General features: G+C 43.2%; 1 protein-coding gene across 7 annotated transcripts in view; it reads left to right on the top strand.

The window, feature by feature from the left end:
- BRCA2 (BRCA2 DNA repair associated) overlaps positions 1-23,864 on the top strand; it is a 265,664-nt gene that overhangs the window by 153,450 nt on the left and 88,350 nt on the right. For 5 of the 7 annotated variants that reach the window (XM_085850728.1, XM_085850733.1, XM_085850731.1 and 2 more), the window contains 4 exons: positions 10,903-10,998; positions 14,501-14,582; positions 15,038-15,453; positions 21,756-21,943. In XM_085850728.1, the coding sequence (XP_085706854.1) occupies positions 10,903-10,998; positions 14,501-14,582; positions 15,038-15,453; positions 21,756-21,943 (782 nt within the window). The remainder of the gene's footprint in view (positions 1-10,902; positions 10,999-14,500; positions 14,583-15,037; positions 15,454-21,755; positions 21,944-23,864) is intronic. The other 2 variants (XM_085850729.1, XM_085850730.1) reach the window with 2 other exon arrangements.

Genomic DNA, 23,864 nt, shown 5'->3' with positions numbered 1-23,864 from the left:
AAACCCATCACTATCTCTACCCACTTTACCCAGTCGCACCCAACTGTCCCTGGACTCTGTATCCTTTTCTCCTGACAAGGTGGAGAGCTTGCTTTCAAACCTCGAGTCAGATTCTGCAACCGGTCCAGACGGCATCAGCCCACGTGTCCTCAAAGCCTGCTCTTCTGCTCTTGCTCACCCTCTCTCTGTTCTATTCACCCTCTCATTTTCCCAAGGTCATCTGCCATCTGCTTGGAAATCTGCTAACATCACTGCCCTGCATAAAAAAGGTGCAAAAACAGATCCCTGTAACTATAGACCAATCAGCCTTCTCCCAATCATCAGCAAGGTTATGGAATCCATCATCGCTTCAGACATGAAATCCTTCCTCTTCTCCAATGGCTTGATTTCCAATCATCAATTTGGTTTCAGACCAGGTCACTCTACCCTAGATATGCTGCTACTGCTCTCCCATCAATGGATGGAGGTCCTCAATGCCAGACAGGAAATCCGAGCCGTATCCCTGGACATATCACGTGCTTTTGACACAGTCTGGCACCCTGCCCTACTCACCAAACTCTCTTCCCATGGTATTCAAGGCCATCTCCACTCATGGCTCGCAGACTTCCTCTCCTGTCGCAGTCAACGTGTGGCCCTAAATGGAGTTCTTTCATCCCCTCTTCCTGTGCAGGCTGGAGTTCCTCAAGGTAGCGTTCTGGGCCCTGTTCTTTTTCTGGTTTTCATCAATGATCTCTCGGACTCTCTGGAAAATCCTCTATTTCTCTTTGCCGATGACTCCACCCTCTGCCGTACCATCTGTCATCCCTCAGACCGGCAAGCAGCAGCTTCTTCGCTCACTGCAGATCTGGATAAAATCACAAACTGGTCCAACACGTGGAACATGTCTTTCAATCCAGACAAATCTCACACTCTCACTATGTCTCTTCGAAAGGACCGTTTACAAAACCCGGCCATCCACTTTCTCAACAATCCTCTGGAAGAAGTCTTTTCTTTCAAGCTTCTGGGTCTCACTATCTGCCATGACCTTTCCTGGGAAAGTCACATTTCCAACCTTGCCTCAAAAGCCAGTCGCCGACTGGGAATCCTCCGTCGTGCAAAGTCCTTCCTTGGCCCTCTTGAGCTCCTGACCACTTACAAAGCTTTTGTCCGTAGCCTGATGGAGTACTGCTCTCCCCTCTGGGCTGGTGCTCCTGCCTCCCACCTTTCTCGACTTCACGCTGTCGAAACCAGGGCTTTTAAGATCATTGGCATCTCCCGCAATGAAGCTGAGTCTTTGGGCCTCTCACTCAATCACCGCAGGTTGGTCGGTGGTCTTTCTGTCTTCTACCGACTCCTCTCCAGCCTTGCCCCCCCTGCTCTCTCTGTGATTTGTCCCAACCACATTTCCACAGGGCGCTCAAGGTCCGCCAACAACCCCCTTCTGGTAAAACTACCAATATCACGAATCACTGCTCATCTTCACTCTTTCATTCCTCTTTTTTCCCGCCTTTGGAATAAACTTCCTCACTCTATTCTTTCCCATTCTTCCCTCCAGGCCTTCAAAACAGCTGTTCACCACCACCTCTTATCTTCCCCCATCCAAATCCTCGATCTTTTCTACCCCCGATAATCCACCCAAGCCCACTTCCTTCAATTCTCCTGCTTTCCTTCCTGAAAGTCCCTTTAATGTCCATCTTCCCCTCGCCATGTTCCCCGTCCCATCCCCATCCCTCTCCCTTCCACAGTTCACCTGTGTCTGTTCCCCAATGTTTTGTCCCTTCCACTCCCGCCCCTCTTGTCTCATGCCTCCTTGCTGTGAGTTGTGTGTTAGCTCTCATACGAGCCTCGACCAAGGTATACAAAAAAAAAAAAAAAAAAAAAAAAAAAAAAAAATCTTATATACTTTCCCCTTAACTCTTGCAGCTACCCTTCTGTCACAAATCACTCCTGCAACTCTTCTCCACCCACTCCATCCTGCCTGCACCCTCTTTTTCACTTCTCTCCCACACTCTCCATTACTTTGGACAGTTGATCCCAAGTTTTTAAATCCATCCACCTTCCCCACCTAAACTCCTTGTAACCGCACCATACCACCACCCTCCCTCTCATTTACGCACATGTACTCAGTCTTACTCTTACTGACTATAATTCCCCTTCTCTCCAGTGCGGACCTCCACCTCTCAAGGCTCGCCTCAGCCTGCTCCCTACTCTCCCTACAGATCATGATGTCATCCGCGAACATCATAGTCCATGGAGACTCCAGTCTGATCTCGTTCGTCAACCTGTCCCTCACCATTGCAAACAGGAAAGGGCTCAGAGTTGATCCTTGGTGCAATCCCACTTTTACCTTAAACCAGTCTGTAATTCCTACCACACACCTCACCGCTCTCACACTGTCCTCATACATATCCTGCACAATCCTCACATACTTCTCTACAACTCCCGACTTCCTCATACAATACCACAGCTCCTCTCTTGGCACCCTATCGTAAGCTTTCTCCAAAACCACAAACACACAATGGAACTCTTTCTGGCCTTCCCTATACTTCTCCATCAACATTCTCAAAGCAAACATCGCATCAGTGGTGCTCTTTCCTGGCATAAATCCATATTGCTGCTCACAGATAGTCACCTCTCCTCTCAACCTAGCTTCCACTACTCTTTCCCACAACTTCATGGTGTGGCTTAACAACTTTATCCCTCTCTAATTTCCACAGCTCTGCACATCACCCTTGTTCTTGAAAATCGGAACCAGTACACTTAATCTCCACTCCTCTGGCATCCTCTCACTTTCCAAGATTTTGTCAAACAATCTGGTTAAAAACCCCACTGCCATCTCTCCAAAGCACTTCCATGCCTCCACTGGTATGTCATCTGAGCCAACCGCCTTTCCACTTTTCATCCTCTTCATAGCAGTCCTCACTTCATCCTTACTGATCCACCCCACTTCCTGATTCACTATCTCCACCTCTTCCAACCTTCTCTCTCTCTCATTTTCTTCATTCATCAGCTCCTCAAAATACTCCATCCACCTTCTCAACACACTCTCCTCGCTCATCAGCACATTCCCATTTACGTCCTTTATCACCCTGACCTGCAGCACATCCTTCCCAGCTCGGTCCCTCTGTCTTGCCAATCGGTATAAATCCTTTTCCCTTTCTTTTGTATCCAACTTCTCATACAGCTCGTCACATGCCTTTTTCTTAGCCTTTGCCACCTCTCTCTTTGCCTTTCACCACCACTCCTTGTACTCCTGCCTACTTTCTTCATCTCTCTGACTATCCCACTTCTCTTTCGCCAACCCCTTCTTCCTTATACTTTCCTGTACTTCCTCGTTCCACCACCAAGTCTGCTCATCTTCCTTCCTCTCTCCAGATGTCACACCAAGTACCCTCCTAGCTATCTCCCTCACCACTTCTGCTGTAGTTGCCCAATCATCCCACCCATCTTTACCACCATCCAACACCTGTCTCGCCTCCTCCCGAAATTCCACGCAACAGTCTTCCTCCTTCAGCTTCCACCATCTGGTCCTTGGTTCAGCCCTCACTCTCTTCCTCAACCTCACCTCCAAAATCATCCTACAGACCACCAATCGATGCTGTCGAGCTACACTCTCCCCTTGCCACCACCTTACAGTCACTAATCTCTTTCAGGTTGCATCTCCTGCTTAAGATGTAATCCACCTGTGTGCACTTTCCTCCACTCTTGTATGTCACCCTGTGTTCCTGCTTCTTGAAATACGTATTTACCACTGCCATTTCCATTCTTTTTGCAAACTCTACCACCATTTGCCCTTCCACATTTCTCTTGTTGAGACCGTACCTACCCATCACCTCCTCATCCTCTTTATTCCCTTCCCCAACATGCCCATTGAAATCTGCTCCAATCACCGCTCTTTCATCCTTGGATACACTCTCCACCACTTCATCTAACTCACGCCAGAAATCTTCTTTATACTCCATCTCGCACCCCATATGTGGTGCATATGCACTGATGACATTCATCTTCACCCCTTCAATTTCCAACTTCACACTCATCACTCAGTCAGACACTCTCCTCACCTCCAATACCCTCTTGACATAATCTTCCTTCAGGATTACCCCGACACCATTTCTCCTCCCATCCACACCATGGTAGAACAGTTTGAAACCACCTCCAATGCTCCTAGCCTTACTCCCCATCCACTTGGTGTCTTGTACACACAGTATGTCCACCTTTCCTCTCGCCCTGTGCCAGTCATCGTCCCAACATTCAGAGTTCCAACTCTCACCTCCACACTTATACCCTTCCCCCTCTCCCACTGCCTCCGGACTTGCCTTCCCCGTCTCCTTCTCCTTCGCCCAGCAGTAGCACAATTTCCACTGGTACCCTGCTGACCACCGGTACCGGTGGCGGTCGTTGGTAACCCGGGCCTCGACCGATCTGGTATGGAAATTCGTTTTGTTGTCCGCATAATGATTTGGCATATGTTTTTACGCCAGATGCCCTTCCTGACGCAACCCTGGTCGCCTCTTATGACACACAGGGATATAGTACACCTATTCTAACGGGGGCATCCCTACCAAATTGGAGGCAGAATTGATATTGTGTACACATATATACATTTATACATATACACATTTTAAACCTTCAAAAATCTTCTCCAGAATGGCTGGACAGATCGAGGGGAAACTTCACACGTGTTCCCCAAGCCTTGGGGACACCATGGTGTTCACGAATAATTGATAGATCACCCACCCCCAATAGCCCAGGAGACTGCTTCAGCAGCACCGACGCTCTGCACAGAGTATGGTTCTAATGGGTGGATGGATGGATAGGTCAAGTGGTCTGACAGCCATATTGGATTGAACAAAAGTCTTTCAAAAGAAACCCTTGAACCGCATTATCGATAGACGTGAAAGTTCACAAATGCCATCTCACACCAATGCTGCATATCGTGTGCAAATTATGACTTCATAAGTCGCGTGGTTTGACGACTATCTTGGATATAAAAACCAACCTTATCCAATGAACACAAAACTTCACAAACGTCATACCCTACCCAATTCGAGGCAGAATGCAAATTTATGATGTCATAGGTCACGTGGTTCATCAGCCATATTAGAGTGAAAATAAAACCATGAACTATCTTCTCTGGAATGGCTTACCAGATTGATCCGAAACTCAGTATACATGATCGACTCGGTCAGGTTAGGTATGGGAGCATGCGCCAGAGCAGTGTGTTGCTACGTCCACTTTCTACCGGTACCCCAGAGGGCCTCTGTCTGGCGATCCCTCTGGCAGATGCCTGGCCCATCTCCATCGCTTTGAGATGCCATTCAATCTGCTGCAACTACAAGGCACATGCTTGGCCTGTTGACCTCCTTCACTCACGAGGCTTCCTCGCTGAAAGAATCTGGAAAGCAGGATCAGTGTCAGGAAAACAAGCCACATGTCTCCAGAGCTGACGCTCACGGACTAAATAGGTAACAATTCTCATCTGTCTCTCAGCAACCGCTTGTTCAACACAAAGCCTGACCAGCGATCGCCAAGGATTCTGCGAAGAGACCTGGTACCCAAAGAGTTAAGAGTCCAAGTCTCTCATCTGTAGAGCAAGACTGGAAGCACCAAGGAACTGAAGACTCGGACTTTCGTCCCCCTGCACAGGTACCGACAGCGCCACACTCCATTATCCTGTGAATCCATGACTCCCAAGGCCTGACCCAGATGTCTATTGACCTCTGGCTTCCAGCCAGCAGACATGAATATCACTGCCGAGGGAAGTGAATCTCTCCGTAACCTCAACATCCTCACCACAAACACATACAAACAGGATAGCAGCATCCAAGATGTCATTGAAAGCTGGATCTTGGTTTTGCCCCAGGAAATCTGTAATCCCAGCGGCTCCGACTCCTGATTCATTCAGAGAGCCCCCAAAAGATATCCAGAGTCTCCGCAAAGATGACAGCATCATCTGAAAAATCAAGGTCAGAGATCTTATTCCCAAAGGATGCAACGCAGCTTGATCACTTCGATATCCTCCACAGAATCCAATCCATACAAGCGCTGAAAAGTGTGGGGGCCAGTACACACCACTGACGAACTCCAGTAGCAACTTGGAATAAGTCAGAGATGGAACCACCATATGTCACAGCACTCTCAGTACTAGAGTATAGTTCAGACATCAGATTGATCAGTTTTGGTGGTGCTCCACGAAGACCAAGAATCCTCCAGAGGGCATCCCGAATCACTGAATCAAACGCGTTGCAGAGATCAACATCGGCTGCAAGCAGCCCCTGCCAAAAATCTCGTCTGCGTTCGGTGATGACCTGAAGAACAAGGATATGGTCAATCGTTGACCCCTTTGGTGTAAAGCCTGACTGCTCTGGACGCTGGTGCTCAAGCAGATAGTGGCAAACCCAATCAAGAATTATCCGAACAAAGACCTTGTCCAGCACTGATAACAGCGTCACCCCTCGGTAGTTGTTGCATTCTTGACGATCACCCTTCCCTTTCCAGGGAGGGACAACAAGGCCCCTCTTCCAATCAGTTGGGATGATGCCTGTGTTCCAGACAGAGCACAGAACTGCATGCAGCGACATGCGTGCAGCATTTCCACCAGCCTTGAGAAGTTCAGCATGTTTGCCACCGATCCCAGGAGCTTTACCCCATTCCAACCGGTTCATCGCAGCCTGTGCTTCCACAAACAAAAGTCGATCACATTTGATTGGAGGGTTAGCAATAGGGACAGTAACGCCCCTGACATCCAACTCACCAGCTAGTGAATCAGCCTGGTGCAGCCAATGAAAGTAACTGGCCCAGAGGGACTTCACTTCGGACTCGTCCGTCAAGAGCCCACCACCTTCCACTATAACTGCAGTACACCGAGGGATGGGCTTGGAGGAACGCAATGCGCGAATTCCCTTGTAAGCAGGGCGAGAATCACTTGACCACACATGATGCTCTTCCCCCTCAGAGTCCTCGCACATTGGCCTCCTTGTCCACCCTCAGCGCACGTACAGTTTTACGCCTCAACTCCCTGAACAGCTCAGCTCTGCCATTATGCCTGGCCCTGCAACTCCGGTCAATGCTATCCAGTGTCCCTTGAGTTCCAAGACATCCACCGGCAACATCAAGGATGGTGGTCTTTAAGGCACTCCACAATTCTTCAGGATCCCCCAAACCACCCAAACCCCCCAAATCTCCACTCAGCTTTTTTCCAAACTCCTCAGCTACCCTCTCATCCTTGAGCTTGCCAACATCCAGCCTAGGCTGGAATGGGACCAGGCTTGTAGCATGGTATTGTGTACACTGTGGTCCTAAATGAGGAGAAAGCTTAGAAATTGAACCCAGTTTTAATAAGATAAACAATCTTAATGTTATATAATGCCCAAGTGTCTGTGCTTTCAGAAAATGTATACTTTGCTATGTGTCCTATGGATATAGTTGCTTTCAAAGCATGTTTTTTTTTTATCCAAACACAGGCTATTTTTCCATTTTTATAACTCATTTTTTAGAAATGGGTTGCATGTATGATTGTATATGTTGTCCAAAATGGTTGAAAATGCATTTTTTGTTTGATATATATCATTATACATAAGAATAGAACAATTCCTAGAAACAGTACATTTCTTATGACCTTCTGCATATCTTGGCACCTTCAAATGTGTAAAATCTCAGATTTTGCAAAATTTCCCCCAGTCATTGTGAAGCTTACAAAATCTTATTCCAGAAATTTGAAATGCATCTGATAGAACATCTTAAATAGCAATATACTTCTGCATAAAGTGATTATTTAAAATGGCAAGTTTCAAAATGGATCATTACTACATACCAGTTTTTAGGTTCACTTCCATGATTGGGTCAAAAATGTTAGGAAGTACGTAACAAATTGCATTTACCAAGCTGCTACAAAATTACTGGTAGCTATAAGCTTGATTTTATAACCATAGAATAAGTTTACCAAGATGGCCCTATGATATAAAAATCAATACCAAAGGCCAGTTTGTGTTCAGTATACAGAACATCAAAGGTCGTTAGGAAGTACGTAATGTTTTTAGGAAATCTGCACTTTTAATCCTAAGATGTTTGTTTGGTTCATCACAGCATGTATTTCTATGGTTAAGTTTATGTGCATATATATTTATGACCTGAATGAACACTGATCAATTTAATTTCATATGACCTTGACCTCTTTGCTCAAGGTCAAATATTAGGTAAACCAAATATTCTCCATATATGTGGTTTCCAATTAGCGTATAATACATATCTAAGCCATCAGACCAATTTTAGAATGATATGAGTGGTTCCTTGATACAGATTATTGATAACCAACTTTGACCCTGTCAGAGCAATAGAAAGAGGAAGAATTAAGCTCTGCCCAAATAGATCCTGAATCCCCATGATGTTGGCTGACAAATGATATGCAAAACTTAATCATACAATGACTTTCATTTTTTGGTCCCCGTGTCCTAAATGTGTACATAATACCCTGTTACAAGCCACAATTCTCCTGGATTTAGCTGCAACTTCAGAGTTGCTACAAAAAGCCTGTGGTCGGTATTGTGGAACTGAGCGCTGCGGTTGACCCTGCAGTTCTGGATCATCCTCCAGTGACGATCAACGAGCACATGGTCAGTCTCCTTTGCCACACTGCTAGTGTTGGAATACCAACTCCAGCGATGAGCTTGTGGGTGCTGAAACCATAAACCAGCCACCCTAAGTCCATGACTTTTTTGAAAGTCAAGGAACTTAGTGCCATTCTGGTTCACAGTTCCAGACCCATGGGGACGAACACCTGTCTTATCACCATCCCTATCAGTTCCAGTCGATGCATTGAAATCCCCCAAGACTAGAAGAGTATCTCCCCTTGGGCACTGATCAACCATAGACTCAAGCGTAGCATAGAATGCGTCCTTCAGAGTGAAATCACTCGCCTCAGTCAGAGCATTTACAGAGACCAGGCAAACAACGCTCAAGGAGTGATGAATCCTCAGTCTCATAATATTCTCATTGACCGGTGTTACCTCAATTTTTATTGGAGTCAGCTAATTGGACACAAGCGACAGCAACTCCTTTGGCATGGTAACCATCAGAGCAACCAGACCAATAGTAGGTGTAACCACCCACCATGATCTCGCCACTATCTGATCTCCGAACCTCAGAGAGTGTTATAATACCGATATTTAAAAGCTTGAGCTTAGAAGATAACAGAGACAGATAGGATAGGGATAGGACATTCCAGGCACCCACCCAAAGGGACCGTTTCAGGATAACCGAAAGAGACCGCCAATCTGTTTGTTTGAAAATGTCCCTTCTTTCCTATTGTTTGACATTTTCGATGTTATGCAGTTTTCCTTCTTTTGTATAATTTGCTACATGGTGCAAACCTTATAAAGGGGCCTCTTCTTTGCCCCTGGCATTTTCTTTCAAGAATGTCCCTTCTTATCTATAGTTTGCCACATGGCACATACAATATCCATCCATCCATTTGGACCATACTCTGTGTAGAGCGTTGGTGCTGGCTAAGCATCTCCTTGGCTATTGGACACAATCCTGGACAGGTCGCCACTCCGATACTGTATCCGAGCAAGCTGGCACTCATTTTGCCGACCTCGGAAGGATGACAGGCAGTCAACCCGACCTGGTATTGATTCAACAGCTGAGGGGATTTGAACTCAGGATCCTCGGATTCCAAGTCCACCACCACAACCATTAAGCCAACACCAGGCATTCATATCATATGAAGGATCTTTTCTATGTCGCTGGCATTTTTCCCAAGAATCCTTCAAATTTCAAGTCAATCAGATGAAAATTGACAACTTCAGAAATTCGGTATATGTTGATGTTTTGACTGATGTTGACCTCAAAAATACTTGGTGGTAGAATTTAGTGACCTGATATGCAAATCTGTTCAAATTTCAAGTGAATCGGATGAAAATTGATAATTTTAGAAATTTTGGCCTCTGTTGACCTCAAAAATAATTTTGTGGTTGAATTCAGTGACCTGACATGAAAATCTTGTTCAAATTTCAAGTGAATCGGATGAAAATGGAGGCATTTAGAAAATTGGCCTATGTTGACCTCAAAAGAGTGACTGCTGTATCACATGGTCCTGTTTTTGATCTAAACAAAATGCAGACACGTACGACGTATGACGTACGTTCAAACACTACTGATCGCTTAACCCTGCTTTTCTTTTCGTGAGCGCAGGGTAATGTGTATGCACAATTATAGACAACTTATTTGATGCACAAATAAATTGATCTACCAATGCATATCCATAAATGATAGTGCTGCCCTCCGGTGGAAACAATGCAGAATGGCATGATGTTTCTGACTGGATAATGGACGTTGCTGAAATTTGGAACATATTACCTTGACATACAAAGGATTTACTTCTGAAACTTGCAGCCGATTTCATCCAGTAGACGCCAAGAAACGAATTTTCAGTCCCCGTATTAAAGTTCCAAACATCCATCCATCCATGGGGACCAGACTCTGTGCAGAACATTGGTGCTGCCTAAGCAGTCTCCTTGGATATTGGGTACAATCTTGGATGGGTCGCCACTCCGACACAGGATACCAGGAAGCTGGCACTCATTTTGCCGACCTCGGAAGGATGACAGGCAGTCAACCCCACCTGGTATTAATTCAACAACCGAATGGAATTTGATCTGAGGATCCCAAGCCCACCACGTGTTAAAGTTGTATACAGAGAAACCATCCCATATAAAGGGAGGGGTGCTTTGTGCCTCCCTTGATATATATCTTTTTTTTAACACTAATATATATGCTACATATATATATATATATATATATATATATATATATATATATATATATATATATATATATATATATATATATATATATATTTGCCTCAACATAACTTCTGTTTAATAGTTTGATGCATTAATGTGTTTTGTTGTGTTCTGTTTGAAGGTGAACAGCCTGTTAAACGAAAGCTGGTTTCTCAGTTTGAAAATGAGATTGTTCACTCCAAAGTTGCTCGACCGCCCTGCCTCAGTGACCCTGACCGTATGCTTCTTTTGTTTCCTTTCTTCATTATTTTATTTTGCAGCAATGCAATCATAATTTTCACATCAATAGTAGGGGGCCAGTGTTTTCCCGTTGATTTCAAATGTTAATATTTGGCCACTGGTTGGACTGTATTCTGGAAGGCTTCTTACTTACCAAAACTTACCAAAACTTACCATTTAACTTACCAAAAAATGATGTCGCCATTTTTTTTTGGTGATTTCTTTATACTTTATCTCAATTTCAAATTACGGCCCAAATCGTGCTAAATAATTTCATTATAGTACCCCAAAATACATTCTGTATGCAAAGCAAACACCCAATATATTGCTAAAAGTAATATAATAATTAAGAAAAAACACTCCTTTCAACAACTCAAACTTTTTTTTGGTTTTTGACTTCTAAATTTTAAATACAGTGATAATCTCACAGCTCAAACATGTTTTATTTAGTTCTTTCGGTCCACCATCTGGCTGGTTCTGGTCAGCTAATGTAGGATAGAACTTCAATGTTCATTTAGTGTTTGTGTTCATCGTTGGATGGAAGGATCTCCTTCTTCTTCATCCTCTTCAATTCCTAAGAGTGCCTGGTTGACATTACTGCACACCTCATCGGCTCCACACAAACACATCTCGGAGCAGTTGAGGCCCTGTGACCGACAGGAACAGTGTGATGTGCAACTGGTCTTCTTGCACCCACATTTGATGAGGTGAGTAACTGTGGCTGGAGCTGGAGGATCCCTTGTTGGTACTGGTACTAGTGTATCCCCCTCTTCCTTCCACCCATAGGTTGTTGCTGGTGGTAGCTGAGGGTAAGGAATGTTATCCTGACGCCACACCATGGCCTGGTAATGTGCCCGGGCAATGGCTTCATGTAAGGCTCCTCGTGTCGGAGGTAGCTTTTGAGCCTCCAGTTGTTTCTTGGTGAAAAGCTTCCATCTGAGATCACCAATATCCACCACAGTGCTACCAGGCTCATAGAGCTGGCAAACAAATGTCTCAATGGCTCGTTCAGTGTCAACTTCCAGCTTCTCGGACGTCCCTAAGGCAACAAATGCAGATACCACCTCCATGGAGCATCTGCTAAGTGCTTGCCAACAGGTCAGCTTCCCCTTGCCTGCAAATCGACCTGTTACGTCAGCTCCAGAGAAGGCTTCAGCCTTTGCATCACCAAGTGCATTCACGATTGGTCCCAGTGAGATTACTCGCTTCTTGTTCCCCACACCAGTGACAAAGTATGTGTTCCTGCAGAGCTGATGGTAACGGTGGATTGCAAGGACAAAAACGTCAGTGTCAGGTGACTGAATGTAGAGTTCTGTTGCTCCTCTTCGAACAGCATCCAGACTGTGCAGGATAAGTCTCGTGTCAGCTTCTTCTTGGGAGCTGCAGAGATGTTGAACATCCATGGAGTTTGAGAGGACCTCTTGCTGCGAAGTCACGATGAAGACCTTGGGCTTCCCCTCAAAGTGGTGGAGAGCTTTCTTTGCAAGATAAACTGTCAGTTCATCCTTGATTGTGGTACTGGATAGGAACTGCTTTGCTGACACCTTGCCAATTTGTGTATTGTCTGTGACGAGGTAAGCAGTTGCTGGCTTACGACCCTGACGTCTCTCAGTTGTGGCCTCTTTCAGTGAAGTGGGAAGATCATAACGGTCAAAGACTAGATGGAGCTCATCATATTCTCTGCACTTGCTGTCCAGTGTAGCTATGAACTGATCAGCCCATTGAGCACATGTCTTGACCCAAGGTGGCTTATCCATTGCCTGGACAATTGCCATTCCATCAATTACAGTTGCCTTCCTTGGTGTCAAGGGAACAATGTCATTGGTGACATCCCCTGGCTGCAGATCAACACTAATTTTGTTTGGGAGGTCCTCAAGTACAGCCATCAGCTTGCTTTTGTCTGTGCATGGTAGGAGTTCACCACTCACTGTGAACAAGGCTCGTGGGAGAGACGTGAACTCATGCTGGCCAATGCTCTCCTTGAGGTTCATCTCGGAGTGTGAGCGTGCAACAATCAACATGCGGGCAAATAGTGATCTGTCGTCCTTGAGCTCCACTACCTGATCAGCCACTTTGTGTTTCAACGACTTCCTTGCACTTTTCCACGTCTTCAGTTGAACCTTCTTCATTCTGGCCCAGATACTGACCTCATTCGTGTTGATGCGTTCCTCAACAAAGTTGGCATACTTCTGCTGCCCAATGTCTTCTTGGTTGCACACATCTTTCTGCACCTCAGCTGGCATCACAACCTTTGTGATGATGTTGGGCAGGTCTTCACCCTCGTACTTCATAGGATTCATGGACGATATGAGCACAGTCTTGAGCTGAGCAATGTTCTCTTCCTGTCTTGTCCATACAGCCAGTGACAGGTCATGATGTTCCTTACGTGTAGTTGTTGGTGAGCCAGCCATCACATGTGCTTCTTCAGCAAGCCTCCTAAGCTCTGCAGCTGTAAGGAAGAATCTCTCCCGAGCACTGGCAGTCTGTGTAATGCCCATGAGTCCTCCAGTGACTTTCATGATGCGGTTGATATGCTCAAGAGCATGATCCACCCCAATGGCACAGAATGGGATCTGGTTTTTGTTGACTACAAAGTTTCCATCAATGAACTCTTGATGTATGTCTGGATCTGTGCTCTGAAGGGCTGTCTGCAACACACGAAATTTAGGGTGAATGTAGTCATTTGCAAAAGTTTAGGACCACCCTGGGAAAATGTCAGCCTGTTGAACCTCTGTCAGAGACGTTTTTTTTGCCCATTTTTCTGCAGGACCAAAATCACAAAAAAAAACAAGAAAAAAAATCAGAATTCACAACAGACACCTGCCAATGGTTCTAGAAGCAAGTACAAGCACGCATCTGAATGTTCTTGGCGGGTGACGCAACATCTATGAGTGGATGATGCAATACCTGTCCAGGGTTGTCAAATTGACATTTTCTCAGGGTGGTCCTAAACTTTTGCAAATGATTGTAGATGTGTATTTCTTATTTATAAGGCCTGAACTATCATGCAAAAGTTAGCTGAAGAGGAGAAAGTGAGATCTCAGTATTATATGCTGGTTTGGATGTGTCGTGGCTGCAAAGTTCAACAAGAAGTTAGTTGTATGATCTTAAACAGGATAAACAGACATTCTGTAATGAAGACACTGCTAGTTCAGATTGAATATTTGTCAGAAACACTTTAGAAAACACAATGTAACATTCTGGCACTCCAGACTCTGAAACAAAGCGTGATTAATACAGTACGTTGGGTCAAAAATGACCTTTCAGCTTTGACGTTGTGTCAAGGTAACTGAAGGTCCACAGAAAAAATGGCGACAACATTTTTCCACTTCCTGGCAATGCTAAGAACACATTCATAATAGTTGCAAAAAATTAACATTCAAAACCAACGGGAATCCCAATCTGTTACGTTGACCCCCCCCCCCCCACTACAAGATTGCTATTTTGGCAACAATGAAGCCTTGTCGAAAAAAAAAAAGTAATTCTCATTTTTGTGACAGATGTGCATGGAGATCGCTGCAGCAAACAAATCCACAGTTGCATTCTCAAGCCTTTTGCGACCAGTCCTTTCTCTGATACACGGTAGGTTTTTTGATTGTGCTGCTGAAAATGGTTGTGTTAAAATGATGTCAACCATTTTTGGGACTTGCAAATATTGCATCAACTTGGCATTGCCAACTTTACTCTTGGTAAAATATTGAAATGTAATTACTATAATCATGGAAATAAGTTCTCTCTCATGAAAGGAAAGGCATGACAATGTTAGGTTAAATGGTAGCTCCATTAAAATTGCAAAACTTCATTTGCTGAATTGCTTTACATCATAAGTTACAATTAAATCAATAACCAATAGTGAGTTTGGCTTCTGAAAAGCTACTTGAATGAGCTCGCCACCCCACATCTTGAAGTGATGTTTTCTGTTGTGTGTGTGTGTGTGTGTGTGTGTGTGTGTGTGTGTGTGTGTGTGTGTGTGTGTGTGTGTGTGTGTGTGTGTGTGTGTGTGTGTGTGTGTGTGTGTGTGTGTGTGTGTGTGAAAGCAGCAAGAAGCAATCTTTTTTCCACAATGTGCATGAAGAAAGTAAACGTGAACGGACGGGGAGATTGGAAAACATATCTGAAGCTTCCCTGAGTCATGCAGGGCACAGACGAAAAGCATTTGTTTCCCCCTTTCACATAACAAAACCGGACATTGCCTGCGATGATCCCACTGTCGGTAACAAATGCATTACTGGAGGAAAAACATCATTCCAGCCACCTCTTCCCCATGGTTTATGTGCTAATGATGCTGTGCAGTCACCTGCATCCTATGCACAATCAAGAGGGCACACCAATCTACAGAGCAATCTTGCCAGAAATGAGTTCGCTCCAAATATTGCAGGAGTGACTCACCATGCAATGTACCACTCAGATATATTTCCTCTACAGCAGGACCATGACGATGATTGTTTTACAGGTATACTAGGGGATTGATGTAATAATGGGTTGACTACTCTTTGGTAGTTGTCTTGAAGGCATTAATCATTCATTTTCATCATTCAGTTTCATATCTTTATCACCATTTGTCTTCAGCAAACAAATATCCTTTTATTGAAACATTTGCTGTTTATACCTATATGAAGCTTGGTGTGCCATTATTAATCTGTAATACTGAGGAACTTGGTTCTGAAGCATTCTTAAGAGGCACCTCTTAAAGAAATCTGTCACGTCGTACATCTGAAATTTTGCCTTTTTATGTAGTACCATATACAATGCCCTGCCAGAATAAAATAAATGCTCGTTAATGCATCAGCTCGGGGGGTCCTCGTGTGCAAAAAATGTACCCTAAGTTACCCACTGGAATTTTGAAGTTGACCACTTCCCTTAACAGAAAAACTTGGTTACCATTTCCATACCCCGGCAACAAGTGCGAAAATGGTGCCTCTTTTAGGGGTTCCGACGGAAATTGTCAGGCCAATTATTAGGGGTAGTGGAAATGAAAACGACTGTTACTTTGCAGTCTTACACCCTAGAAACACAAACTACCCCTCAAAATGTTGGTCTTGAGACCCTCTTTCATATGATATGCAAATTAGGTTCATTGGTTCAATAATCGGGTCACTCGAGGTCAAAAGGTCACGAAAATTTGGGTCAAGTGAAAATCTGACCTATCTCTGAAACATGCCCCACAGAACATGCCACATCCATATTTTACCCTCTCTGAGGGTCTATCCCATCACCATAGGTGCCAAGGAACACAATCATATGAATAAAGTGGAATTTGTTGCAATAAAATGAAAACAGCACACAATGGAAAGCGGTCGACTGTCAATCTGATCACTTTTTGGCCACCGCTTAAACGATTTCCTGTTGGGAAACTTAAATGGTTATTATGTCAAGCCCGTTCACCCTAGATAGACAAAGTAAGCCTTAAACTGTTTGCCTTTGAAGACTCTTCCATGTTACATTACCTTTATGGAGATTGGGCCAATAATGAGGTCACGAGGTCAAAAGGTCACGGAAATTGGGGTCAAGTGAAAATTTCTGTGGAAAATGCACAACAGTACATGCCAGATCCATATTTTTGTCCTCTATTTGTGTCAAATTTTTGGGAATCGATACAAAAAATACAGATATGAATGGAATGTACTTAATGACCACCATAGGGCCTAAACAATAAACAAAAACTGCTACTCCAACATAGTAAGTAAACACATTCCAACTGGTGGAATGTCATTCTGGTTTGGAAATGCGTATAAACTTATGATTCAGTCACTCACTTTCTGACGACACAAAATACATTTTGACATCCTGACTTTTCCGAGTCACTTTGACAAGTGCAAAATTTACAACAGGGATTGTTAGAACCACGGCAAGGATATCTCCGAGTTCCACACTTTTGACATGTGCAGTTGGATTGCATTGTCTTCAGGAATTGGATTGTTCCCCCTGCTTGGGACCAGAAGATCATCGATAAATTTGAAGCCAAATTGTCTTGGGTCAGAGGGTTCGCATGATGAGAGGAGGGACACCATCTCTTTTGTAGTAAAGTAGGCTCTCAAAATGTGCAACCGAATGGCATGACTTGTGGGTGGCAGGTCATCCAAACATGACCGCTTGGCATGATGATACCTGTGGCTTCGGAGCTGGTTCATGGTTTTCATCGTTGTTCCTTTCTTAAGGACCTGTGTCAGATAGGCTTCTACTTTATCAATTACTGTATCCAGGTTACCTGTTGTCACCACAAAGTCCTTTAAGTACATCTCTGGATTGGCTATTAGAGCAGCATGCTTGGTTCCAACTTTACTTGTGTAGTCACACCCAGTTAGTGTGTGGACAGCGGACAAAACCTGACACAAACTTCGTCCAATCCTCTTTGAAAGGATATCTATCGGAATGTATCTTGTCGAGTCACCAACTCCTTCACCCAGAGTTCTTCGAGGCCGTTCGCATTCAACTCGCTCCAGTAGAACATCAGCAAAATGAATACATCCGTGTCTGACGATAGGACTATGATACGATTTTTACCTTACTTAACAGCATGCATCGCATGTGGTATAATCCTCATGTCAGCCTCTTCTACACTACACTCGAGTTGTGGAACCTCTACAGGTCTCGATGTCATGGACCAACATGAAACGACAATGCTGTCTGGTCCACAGAAATGACTGACTATAATCTCCAACGTAGGAGCACTCCAATTCCGTACCAGCACCTCTGCATGAATGAGGGATTCAAATTTTGCCTTGTTGACACCGGATGGCCAAAACCTGTCCATTTCTCGAGGGAGAGGGGTTTCCCTGGACACATCCCGAAACATCTGGTTTCCCTGGACACATCCCGAGGGGCTCCATCCCGACAGTTCTATGGGTGACATCTTCTCTCGCCTTTGCCGCTCAGAATCCTTCAAAGATGTTCCCATGTAAGAATCAAACACAAAATCAATTCTCGAGGCACCCTTTGCTGTCGAGGCAACATAGCTTAGAAAGGCATCACAGAAGTCACCAAAATTTTTTGAACTCTTTGTTTGGATCTTGCGAATGTTTGCCATCACATCAACTATACAGCATGTTCCCATTGAGTCATCAGGTTTTGGTGTTCTTGGGTCCTGGTCGCTGAGATGAACTTCAAGTTCATGGACAATTTCACTTTTAATTGGCTAGGTCATAAGGCCTTCATCATCAAAGAGAGGAGACGTTGTACACACATCTACTGCAGGAGTTCCTCCATAGTCCGTCCTCGTATCTTTGCAATCTCTAGTGTACGTTTAATCTGAGCATCTTCTCGCTTGTTGAGTTTTGCTTTTCCTTTGTGTTGGAATGAATTCTTGTGGATTGCAGCGAAGGTTTTAAGGTTAGTGCGATGAATCGTGTCTGACAGTCGAACGGTCTTCTGTATGTACCTTTCTCTACGAAGTTTCTCGTAGGTATCGTTGCCGATTCCCACCACATTGAGCAGCTGTTCTCTGATATCTTCTGACATGACTTCCTTGGTTAAGATATTGTGGAGCATTTTCTCTTTTGGGGGAGTGAGGAAGGGATTCTCATTCTTCTCTATGACATTTAATATGGCTTGAACGTTGGCCTCCTAAAAATCGGTTGCTGCTTTGCTGAATGACCTATTGACTTTTAACTCATAGGAGGAACTACCTCTAACAGCAAGTTCTCTGTGAAGGTTTGTGATGGCAAGCATCTCATGATATATCAGTTCCCACTTGGCAATAAACTTCTTCTTTCTTGAACTACCAATTATTCCTGATGCACTTTAATGGACTCTGTTGATAGTCTGTTCCAACGCAAGATCTGATCCAAACACTTTGAAACGTACCTTTGTTCGTTTTACAGCAAATCTGCCCTCCATAAACTCTGAATGCACTTCTGGTGCTATCTCAGGCAGCCTCATCATGTCCTCAAGTAGTTCGTGGAATCAAAAGCAGCAAACAAGGGTAGCAGATCTTGAATGGCTTGTACTTGAATGTTCCAGTTTCACTCGCGATCACTCCGAATTAGGTTCTCAAGATGAGACACCAGGTGTAGAAAGGTGTTCCAATACCTGAATGTCTCACTTTACTCACAACACTTTGAAATGAATCGTTAAAATTTGTCTACTAGTTCAGAGCCGATGTGGTCCTGGCATGTGTGAAGGAGGGGCACGCTCTCGGGAGATTTCGCTGCAACTTCTTCTTTCAAATGCAGGAGGGTATTGAGCAGATCTTTGTAGTTTACCGATTTGATTGTGTTCCTTTGGCATTCTCATAGATGAAAAAAATATGGATCTGGCATTTACTATTGTGCATTTTCCACAGAAATTTTCACTTGACCCCAATTTCCGTGACGTTTTGACCTCGAGTGACCTTATTATTGGCCCAATCTCCATAAAGGTAATATCACATGGAAGAGTCTTCGAAGGCAAACAATTTAAGGGTTAATTTATATATCTAGGGTGAATGGGCATGACATAATAACAATTTAAGTTTCCAAACAGGAAATCGTTTAAGGGGTGGCCAAAATGTGATCAGATTGAAAGTCGACCACTTTCCATTCTGTGCTGTTTTCATTTTATTGCAACAAATTCCACTTTGTTCATATGATTGTGTTCCTTGGCAAACCTCCAATAGGTCAGGCAAACAAGGTAGCCAAAAAATTGTTCCACATCTACGGATCCACTTTGCTGGGAAGACATTCAAGAACTGTCGCACATTGAAAACATAGGGCAGGTAGCCTAGTCTTGCTGTTACAAGATGATATGTGAAATATTTAATCGTAGTTCAGGAACAAAGAAATTGTACAACATTGAAAAGTAATGTGCACCATTCACTGTTGCTTCTTCCAAAAAATAAAACTTGATGATCATTAACAAAACGATGAATTATGCTGTGATATGCCATTTACAGTTTGTTTCTATCATGTGTACATTAAAAGTTATTAAAATATATCAAATTTGCACAAGGTCTTCATGGATACACTGTGTATCATGGTTATGAAAAGGAATTCTCAAAAATACTTTGATTAATTGACATTTGTTTTCTCGTCACATTTTCATTCCTGATATTTCAGGATGCGTTTGCCTTTTTTCCACCCCAATCTCTCCAATAAAATTCAGCATATTTACCCCATGCACGCGAAGCCAAAACTGGGGTTAAGCAATTGGTTTATGTCTGTTCATCTCTCTGTCTGATCAGTTTATGATCGAGGAACAGCTTATTTAAATCGAATGTTATATTTTGAACACGAATTGGAATATGAATCGGGAGATCAGCCTGCCCTTTTTCCCGTATTTTAGCTCTGAATTTGTCCTGATCGCACCTGCGCAGGAAGGAGTGAGATTTTATTTTTACTCTGTCTGCCTGCCTGGTCGTCGAACAAAATTGAAAATCATTCCAAATAGGAAGCCTACTATTTTGAAGGATGTTGTAAAGGACATAAACAACATGCACGTAGAACTAATGTAAAGTGTTAGAGATGGTGATGTAATAGTCACTGGAAAAAATGGCGGTAAAACCCAGAACTAATTTATTTATATGCCTTTAAACCTCTATAAACCATTATTTAAATTTAATTTTATTCTTGAATACTGTGGAACACAAATCGCCTTCATAATACTTCCAAGAACCTTGTTATATATTGATAAGTAGCATTAGAGGGTGTGGCATGTATATTGGGGTGAAGAAGGGGCCGCCAATACGGTGATGTACAAAACTGATTACCGTTGTGTTCTCTGGTGATCAATAAAGCCTCCATCTCCAAAATAGCGACTCAACATTGTCTTGTTACAGTGTATAAGGGTGGTTAGTGTGTGTATAAGACTGATCTATCGTGATTAATTTATTAAGGCAAAGTTTGTGGATTGCGGTCAATGCGCTCAAATAATCGTGGCTTGGCAAACTATTTTCCAGATTTATTCACATAATTAAAATGGGTTGTCAACACAATAACCCGCTTAACAGTTAAGGTGGCTGGCTTAAGATATTCGGGTCTTGAGTTTGAGCCCCTGTCGTGCCACTGTAATAACACCAGGTGGGTTGATTCAGCCTGTCATCCTTCTAAGGTCAGAAAAATGAGGACCAGCTTACTGGAAACAGGGGGCACTGCATCAGCGGCACAGCCGTGCTCTCAGCAATGATGCAACCAGCAGCCACAAGCTGCAAAATAAATATTAACAGGAAAATAAAATTTATTTTATGTTCTTAATAACTTTTATTCATGAAAATAAATATAACCAAAACAATGCACAAACATGTTAATTAAGGGAACAGTTTGGGCAATTTTTAAAGCTGAAGTCCCCAACCCTATTTTCCCCATTACCTTTTAAGTCTGTGGTTTTGCGGTTCATGGAGATTTTCAAGAGTATAACCTCTGTGAACGGCAAGGCCCTCTTGTGTATACACTTGATCGCTGTGCAGAGCATCGTGTTCTATAAACTCTAGTTTAATGATGTCCTCTATTGCTTTTTAAAATAACTTTCTTTAAAAATAGGTTTTCCTCCAAAGATATTCTTGGAGTAAATGTTGCTGCCTGAGTGAAATAAATTGGTAAATTTGGTGGTTTGACACATCAAAATCTGATCTGTACGGTTGTTTGATTAAAAAAAATTATCTTGGCCTTTATGTTCTCAGATGTATTTGAACTGCATTTTTCTTTTATTCTTTGTTTTTTTTCACCCTTTTCACCTTTCTTTTATTGTGAGCTACTTTTATAATGCTGTCGATTTCCCTTTTTGATCTGTTTGAGTTGTAACTTTTTGAAAATGCATACCTTGAGATTTCCGTCTTTTATCTAGCAGCAGAGATGTCTGCACGTTTGCGATGCGCCAGGGAACTACAGAAACTCCGGCTGGCACGCAAGAAGCAGCAAACAGTGCAGCCACAGCCAGGCAGCCTTTTCTTAAAGAAAGCTTGTGGTGATCCAAGGGTTTCACTGCGAGATGCTGTTGCAGGACAACATCCATATTTCCACAGCCGTCAACAGGTGCACAATTTTGGGGACGTTTCGATTGAAACCTTTCAAAAATCAAAGGAGATGATACATTGTTCAAATTCCTTTCATTCCTACATAGTCATCTTAACATTATTAATTTTCTATCACACAATCTCTTATTTGTCGACTCGCTTAAAAACAATCTATTTCTATAAACATTGTTTGTAGAAGTTACATTGAGAATTTGCTGTGGTAAATTGATCAAAAGATGATCAAAAATGTGGTACTTGAAGTGATCTCACACATGCACGCACACACGCACGCACACACACGCAGAGTGGGGTGAGATAATTGTTTTACTCTGTCTGCCTGCCTGGCAGTCAAACAAAATTGAAAATCATTCCAAACAGGAAACTTGCTGTTTTTAAGGATGTCATAAAGGGAAAAATACAACAGGAACGAATAAATAATGTAATGTATTAAATAAGGTGGTGTAAAAGATGTTGCATCAACAGCAGTAAACTTCCGTAATTTTTTTTTCTACAACCTTTAAAATCTTTATTTTATTGCCCTCACCAGAGGAGAGGGTATTGCATTTGGGTCTGTCTGTCTGTTTGTCTGCTCAAACTTGAGTACGCTTTTTCTCTGCAACCACTTCTCGGATTGACACAATTTTCACCATAGGACGACTCATGCAGAATGTTTTAATGATAATTATGATGTAGGTCACGTCATCTGGCACCCATGTTGGAAAAAAGGAAAAAATAATTGGACCTCTGTATCTGAAACCACACCATGGAAAAAAAATTTCAACTTGGCACATGGCAAGTACTCTGCATGGGGAATAAGTCTGATTTTTGTATGATGTCATGGGTGCCTTTGTTACGACGCCATAATTGCATACGTAGAACACTACATGCAATCATACAAAAAATTTTGAGGGTCATCTTGGGATAAATTTGTCAACAGAAATAATTACCACCAGTCAGCCAACTTTGATCTGATGTCGAAAAAATGACGTGCGTATGTCAGCCATCATTCGTTATCTGTGTGCCAAATTTGAACAATATCGGTAAATGCACGTCCGAGAAATGGTTGAGCCGTGTTCGACACCGGGTTTTTTTTTGGTTTTTTTTTACAACTAAAATGACCGCCAGTCCACCATCTTTAATCGCATCACGAAACAAAATGACATGCATATGTATACATCACGTGCTATCTTTTTGCCAAGTACGAATAAAATTGGTCCATACATGTCGGAGATATGGTTGCAGACGTGTGCATGCACAGACATGAAAATCGAGACCAAATCCATGAGCTCCCATTTTGGACTAAGTCCAACGGGGGCTAATAACACTGTAAACTTACAGTCTTACAGTAACATTTCAAATTTGTTTTTACTTTTTGAGTACAGTACTGTAATATCACTTTTTGCACTACTAATAAAAACGTATACCTTCCTGCTATGAAAGGTATTCATGTATAACATTTTTGCAACAAAGGATGAGAACATTTTTGAAGCAACAGTGGACGATATAGACAGGGGTTCACACAAATTTTTAAAATTAGGTTATCCGATGAATACCAGCAGAAATGGTTTGGTACTCACAATTTTTTTTTTTGTCAGCTTTGAGCACGCTCGTCTGCTTTCCCAATTGCCACTCCGATTTTTTAATGCGCCTCTCGGCTTCGTATGCATCTTACTCTGTAAGCTCTCTCTCTCGCTCTCTCTCGCTCGCTCTCTCTCTCTCTCTCTCTCTCTCTCTCTCTCTCTCTCTCTCTCTCTCTCTCTCTCTCTCTCTCTCTCTCTCTCTCTCTCTCTCTCTCTCTCTCTCTCTCTCTCTCTCTCTCTCTCTCTCTCTCAGCATGTCCACTCCACACTAGACACTCACAAACCACTCTTTTTTCCGTTCTGGATGCTCCTGAGCCTCCTCTTCTTCCACTTCACTGGCACGTTCTCCTTAGATCTATT

Source organism: Eptatretus burgeri, chromosome 13 (genome assembly GCF_056783735.1).
Source record: "Eptatretus burgeri isolate ZD-2024b chromosome 13, Ebu_testis_v1, whole genome shotgun sequence".
NCBI classification, from domain to species: domain Eukaryota; kingdom Metazoa; phylum Chordata; class Myxini; order Myxiniformes; family Myxinidae; genus Eptatretus; species Eptatretus burgeri.
This window is presented reverse-complemented; position numbering and strand designations above follow the sequence as displayed.